This window comes from Anopheles aquasalis, chromosome 3 (assembly GCF_943734665.1).
Source record: "Anopheles aquasalis chromosome 3, idAnoAquaMG_Q_19, whole genome shotgun sequence".
Classification (NCBI taxonomy): Eukaryota; Metazoa; Arthropoda; class Insecta; order Diptera; family Culicidae; genus Anopheles; species Anopheles aquasalis.
In genome coordinates, this window is record NC_064878.1 from 63,321,049 (window position 1) to 63,328,291 (window position 7,243).

General features: G+C 49.2%; 1 protein-coding gene across 1 annotated transcript in view; it reads right to left on the reverse strand.

Moving 5' to 3' along the window:
• Positions 1-6,855, reverse strand: part of LOC126578471 (uncharacterized) — an 11,103-nt gene extending 4,248 nt beyond the window's left edge. The window contains exon 1 of the mRNA XM_050241061.1: positions 5,017-6,855. Coding sequence (XP_050097018.1) covers positions 5,017-5,345 — 329 coding nt within the window. The 5' untranslated portion in view covers positions 5,346-6,855. The remainder of the gene's footprint in view (positions 1-5,016) is intronic.
• Between the last annotated feature and the right edge of the window lie 388 nt (positions 6,856-7,243).

A 7,243-nucleotide genomic window follows, 5' to 3' on the forward strand; every position in this document is an offset into this window, starting at 1 on the left:
GAAACAATATGCAGGGGGGGAAGAACACGGAACGGAAAGGGGACACGGAGAGTGTCGGGCTCTGTTCTCTGTGTTTGCGTGATTAATTAATGAATTCATTTCACGCTGCAGCCAGGGATTTGTTCCGAAGCTGGCACTCAAGCGCCGTGAATCATAAATGATGCATAGGTTCGTTGCTGGTAATTCAAGGAGTTCGAGGACGAAGCGTGGGCATAGGAACGCCCGGACACGCCTTTCTGTTCCTTTTGACGGAATGCTGCGTCACAGCACAGGTTTCGAGGTGGATGTTAGACTGTATGCACCATTTCAAAAGTCACCTTTCGTTTCTCTAAATTACTATGGAACGAATAGACTTTTATCAATTGCTCATGAAGCTCGCTCGTGGCAGCCTCTAATGAAGACCCGAATGTCCTTCTTCTGCGCCATTGAACCGCCTTTGAGCGAAAGGTCGAGCACCGATCTTACGTTCCATTAATTCTGTGCCATCAATTTTCGCCCACTTTCCGGTTTACAGTCTTTTTGGGGCCCGTTGCGGCTATGCGGCTACTGCTATTTCGGGAACACCATTTACAGTGAGGCAGGCGGCGACGACTGCCAGCGCGAGACGACGGTCATAGTGCTTCATTAGCTCTTATTCCTACTCCTCGGTCGTACTGGAAGCTCTCCACCATTCAATTCAGTTCAGTTAAGCTAGATAGATGCCGGTTACCGGTGGCGTTGTTGGTGTACAGAACAGGCGACCAGGACGAGCACAACGTCCTTCGCTCGACGGCGAGTGTCTAGGTCTAGCTTACGTCGATTGCGACCTTCCGCCGGTTGAGTAGGGCTTAATGCGTGGTCCACCATTGTGCTATCGAAACGAAATGACTATCCATGGTCATCGATCAGCAAGACATTGCATTGGGTGGTTTACGTGAAGACACATTCCGGTGAGCATTCAGAGGTTGTGATAACTTAATGTTTGTTTGATAGGCAGAGTTGTGCTTTAGAGTTGCTACACGTTATAGAAACATTTATAATTTAATAAATTCACGGAGGACTGTAAATAATATTCATACGATTTGGGTGAGGTTTCATCATTCTTCTGCTAGAAGTAATGGTTCAAATAATTTACTTTCAATTTAAAAAGACCCTGAATGAAACAAGACACAATGCAGATACAGATCGATCAATTTTGTTCCCAATTTCGTCTGGAATGTTCATTAAAGATGGGCTGGCAATCAGCCGTAAAACCTTTTGATAATCCTCTCGTGAAAAGACCAAAGGCTTCCTCTTTCGCCATTCTTTCGCATCCACATTCCACGGAGACAGCCACCTAAAACCTAATAGCTAGAACAGTAAATGGGAGTTCTGATCGAGGATCGTTGTTGGTTCTGTTTTTTTATTTCTCTCGCGGAAGTTTTCCCATATTTCGTCCCGCGATAGACCATCTCCTCTAACGCGAGGCGAGCAGCATCCTCATACGGAGCTGCGCTTGGCGGTGACGGGTTCCAACCTTGACCTTTCGCCAAAGCTTTTCCTCGGGCATCGGGAAGGGAAGTGGCGGAGGGGGAAAACCAATTCATTTAACATAAACTTTTCCTCGTTTATGTGGCAGAGATGCTAAGCGGAAGCGGACAACGGGTAAAAGCAACAACAACAAGCGGTTCCTTTTTCCTCAATTCCTGCAGCTGCAAGGCGCAATCCGGTATCGCCTCAAAAGTATCTCCACTCTTTTTTTGTTGTTGTAGCGGATCTTCCCATACAAGCCCGTTATCCATTGCCAATTTGTTGAAGAGCTTTTGCGCGCTCGCGGGAAAATTGAAAGATGAGAAGCGAGCGGCTGGCGAAAACTTTTAAATGTTGTTGATTTTAACATTGTTTTGTGTGGATGCCAGGAGGCGATAAGAAGAGGAGAAAGGGGAGTGAGAATTCAAAGCAAAAATACTCGAGAAAGGATATACCAATGCAGCAGCGAGTGCTATGCGTGGTATGCGACCAATGCGGCACCAAGCCAATACGCCAAAAAGCCTGTCCTCCAAAGTTGTTCCCGGTATTCGGCGCCGCACGAGCGTGCCTAAAAAAGGGAAAAATCGTTTTTCCATTAAATACCGAGCACTGGCTCATGACGCAAGCGGTGCCATTGCGACATAGTAACGGTCATTTGACGGACATTCCGGGGCGCTGCTTTACGGCAGCCCGCAAACCCCGTTTTACGACGGACATCCGGCCGTTTCCGAGCCCACGGAAAACTAACTTTGCCATCCCCCCGCGGGGAAAAACGAAGAACTTTAAACTTCAGGGGCCGTGCATCAAAAAGTCGTCAGCTCGACTCCCAACTCAGCCCGGTGTTCGGTGTTGCGAGTTTAATGTCTTTCCAGCTGCAACAGTTCCAGCAGAAGTTTTGATGTGTTTCCAGTAAGCACCGGACGACCTGTTGCGTGTCTCTTCAAAACGTGTCGCCATGGGAGACGGGAGGCGAGGGGGGGGCCAACATTAAGCGCCATTACAGCTCATCTGCGTGCCACCGTTCCTCGCATCAATCATCAGGCAGCCGTCGAACAGCATTTTAAAAGGATCGCACCGAGTTCATTGTTTACGAGTTCATGATAATGGCATTAGTGCTCGTTTATCGCTCGCTTGGGCTGCTATTTATCTAGGATCTTTGCGGGCGTCGAGACGTCTTCAAGGAAGGTTGTACCAAGGGTATCAAGAAGGGAAGGTAGTTCGAATAAGGTTGCTGCTGGTGCTGCCGCTATAGTTTATGATTAAAGTCTGAAGACGATGGATACTGAGTGCCTCAAGTACGCTCTTTAAACAACTGGCCTTGCTGCCTCATTTTCCACTTCAATTTTCCACTCAACGAGTGAATTCTTCTCGCTTCCTTTTTCGCATATAAATCGATCGCTGATCGAAACATTTGCATGAGAAAGTATGGTAGTCGCTTCGTTTCGTTTATGTTGGGTATTACATTTTCCATCTAAAAACAAAAAGAAAGCAAAAGCTCTGCCTCTCACAGCCACGGTTTCGCTCGCAGCCATGGAACACAGTTTCACCCACAGCGTCTGTTACAGCGCTGAATACGCGCTGAATATTTATCACCGCGAATAAGGCGGGGGCGGTTGAGGAGCGCTCGGCCTTCGCTTTCGTCGCCTCGTCTCGCGTATCGATCGCTCGTAAATTCGATTCCGTTTCCCGTTCCGGTGGCTTCGTTATCGGATTGATATGTAACACAATTCCAGGATACGGTGCGCTCGATTCCGGTTTTGCCAATTGCTGACAGTGGTCGCCGCCTCGAGCAGACATGACGGAGAGACGTGCTTTACGTTCCTTATTCACTCCTTCCGTGATAACCAGCAGGAACATCGTTCCCGCTCTGGGACGTGGTCTGCACGTGAAGGAGATCCTGGGAAATTAGGTCACGACAGGACCTTGTTACGGCGAGTGAAGAAAGTAACATTTCTAGCCACCACCACCACCGTAAAGGTGAGCGCTTGAGGCGGAGAAAAGGAAAAAGACGAAATGAAGACCCCATTCTGAAGGGCTCAGCGGCAGCAGCAGATCCTCGCTCTTTGGAGAGTGGAGCCTTCTGCACCTACGAGGGAACGGAAAGTTCCAGCCACAATTTATGACCAAACGAGCCGCGGACTGGTTCGTGGGCGCCATGGGAGCTTCTCTCGGTGGCAGCAGACGAGCTGCACACATACAAACCGGCACCAGTGCTTTAGGATTCATTTAACGGCGAGTTGCATCGCCGAGCTCGTCTTACCATCTCGAAGGGAAACCGGAGCATGCACAGAGAGCGTATGCGGTTCGCCTTTTACTGCACATTCAGCCACGGACGTGAAAATGGCACCCAAAACCTGCTCCTAGAGTGTAGCTACACATACACATCGTGCTGTGAAGAAGCTGCGTCATTATTTACATCCTTCTCGTCCTTAGCCCACGGAGCGCGAGGTGTTTCGTGGTCTAGGCCGTCTGAGGACTCGACGGACGGAGGATGAGGCCCTAGTTAATGCTCCGGTGTCTTCACACGCTCTGTCAGTGCTACAATGGCTTTGTTTCCACGGTTCCATGGTGTTCCATTCTCTGTTCATTCTGGAGTCTGTGTGGTCGAGGGATAAGTTTGAGCCCGAGCTCGTGTTGCCCTTTTCGGTGTAAGCAACACGTTTTTTGGAAGGAACAGACGCAACAGCATGATAATGAGCGCTCTTAACTGTTCTCGATGGCTCTAGCTACGATATTCGTTTTTTGTGCTACAAAGTGTTCTTTGGTTGGGAGTTTTAGTGTTGGTCTAGCAGATAACTTGTTTCGGAGAGCTCGTCAATATCAATGACAGATTTTTTTGAAAGAATAGAGTGTCAGGAACACCAGCTTCGGTTAAATTGATCTACTATCCCAAATTCTATCCGATTGTTTTGTTTGATTAATGCTTTAGTCCTCCAAAACAAAATGTTTGAAACTTGTAGCCCGAGTGCCCTTGAACTCAAGCTCAACGAAGTTTCTATTCACCTGTCTTCTATTCATATTCGATCGATGAGAGAAAATCATTAGTTTTCATCACGTCACGTATAAGTTCAAGTTTTCAGACGATAATATGCTGATGCTTATGGGCTGAAGCTTATCAGCGCTCAATTATCGAAAGTTAAACTGAACAACATACAAACCGCCATTTTAATGAAGAAAGTTTAAATGCAAACTCTCAGATATGTGCTTCCAATGCCAAACAATCACCTCAATAACCGAACTAATTGCGGCATTAAAGTGAACTTTCAAGGCGCAAACGTCGTGCTGATTCGAGAGACAGCGAGAGAGATAAAGTTGGTCCCTTACGATACCGAACAGGGGCCCCCCTTGGGAGTCGTAAATGAGAAAGCCCTCAGATGTCGGTTTTATGCTAATATCGCTCGCCACAGCGAGTAGAAACAATCGAATTCACTTGATGATGTGCTTTACAAGCAATTACTGGCTGTTTAATTGCTGGCCCCTCCCGCAAGGACGACACCAGATAGGAAGTTCCGACGATTTCTGACTCACCTTCGACGACTCGGTGCCGGCCGTACCGTACTTCCGGGCAGCGTCTCGATGGGCGTGATGCTAAACTCGGGATTGCTGAACTGGATCTTCTTCGAGGGCATCTTGACGCTGTTGTTGTTGCTATTACCACAGCCGGTACTCATGATGCCCGGTAGCCCGTTCCCATTCGGATCGGTAACACTGGTTGGCCGGCCACTAGCCTGTCCCACCGCACCGAGACTGTTGCCCGAGAGAAGAGGAACACCTGCCTGGCCACCACCTCCAGGACCAGCCTTGCCGATCGATAACAGTTCCATATCGTTGCTCGAGAACTTCTTCTGTAAGGCCATGATGAACTTGCGTGCAATTGTGATGCTGTTCTAGCTCCTCTTTTTGATCTCTTCGCGAACACAGAACACAACAATGAACGCACAAAATGTGTGGCACTCAGAAAGAGTAAAATGAAAATCACAAATCACTCCGCGCGGGGGCGTTCGGCTTCACAATTACGCGCCTTCGCAGCGATCACGAGCCAGTAAACGACGCAAAACGTTAATTCCTAACGGCCAACGGGGACGGGTCCTAGTCACTTCGCACGTACTTACTGCCTCCCAGCTAGTGTCACAATGCGACCGTCGACTCGGCTACACCACCATCACCATCAGCACCACGTGGCCGACACCGATGGAGGCGCCCGAAATTTATTTTTATCGTCCTCAACACTCACCCCCACAAAACACTCGTTTCGTGTAGTTTGCGTGTAAGTATCCCGTATCAGCGGCACCACGAGTGGCCATTTACTTTCACCCGCAGCTTCTCTCGAGCGTCTTAGCGTTTGGTGCTCCCCCTTTTTTTTTACGACGCGCTCGCGGCTCGCGGTAGCGGTTGATTGCTGCATTCACCCTCTATACCTCTGTTGATGCGATGTGCTCTCTGTTTCCCTGTGTTCCTGGGTTAGTTTCGTTATTGCAATCGCACCCGTTGCCGCTGGTACTTCTCGCGCAAAGAAAAACAATCCGTTCTGTTCCGTTCCGTTCGTTATTGGTTTACCTTGGAACTGATGTTAGAGCACCTGATGGTGGTGGATTGATATTTACTCGCACGCACGCTCACCGTGATCGTTGTTGTTTGTTTGTGCTCCTCCCTGCTCCCGGCAAACGAATTTATCGTTTTATTATTGTCACATTCGTTGGCGTTCAGCTCAAGCGAACAATGATGTCTAAGGGGGCGCATATGAAGCAATCAATCTCATAAGACGCAACGATGAGCACAGCATCTGGCGCACACCGACGACACGATGATGACGGGATTGTAACGAGATTGAATTTGTTTTCGTCCCACCGGCTCGGTGTTTTTCTTGGGGGCCTTTTCCCTGCTCCGCAATACACCTCACTTCACGCTGAATCACCGCTTCGCCGTTGGATTATATTGGATTGTAGGGGACCGTACGCTTGGTGCCGTAGCAGCGGTAGCACATCTGTGTTCACGGAAATGAAGCGACGCTCGAATCACGGTCGAACAAGTGGTCCATAAACTCCAACTGTCGTCGTCGTCCGTGAGCCTCCTCGTCGAGCTTATCGATATCGGCTCGGTAGCTCGCTCGCTCTGTCACAGTCGTTAATCCTCACCGCATTTTGAGATACGGTTTCGTATGTGTGCCTGGCCAAATGCGCCGCGTTCTGACGTCACAGAGCGTATGTTTCAGTATTCGATTCGATAGAATGAAAGACGACAGCAGAGAGCGGGGTTGAGGTCCGAGGCTGTTGCAGCTTTTCACTGTACAACCACTCCGTCACCGTTCTTTGTGATTTTCCCCTACGTTCGTTGTTGTTGTTGAAGAAGAATTCAATTAGCGTAGAGTAGAGGGTTTGAAGAGCGAAAGGTAAGACCTCCCGGTCGGTCTGTTGAAAGACAATTTTTCGATCTCACTTCGTCACCGATAAGACACCACCAGAGCTCCACCTGCGTTGACAGTGCTAGCGCAACTGAGGAGCACCAAGCGCAACAACCATCAGCACTAGCACCAGCACCAGATGCCGAGGAGGTTGATGTTAGGATAAGGTGTTGCCGTTGGGTCAACATCTCGTGCTGTCGATGCGATCTACGCGCCACCGTCGTTCTCGCTGTTATTTCTGGTACCACGCATCACCCTTCAGACCCCTAATGGCGACCCATTTTTCCCGTTCCCTGCTCGATGGTGGAGTGCTGCCTAGAGACCTAGTGGGTCGCACGCCCGCCCCAGCACCAC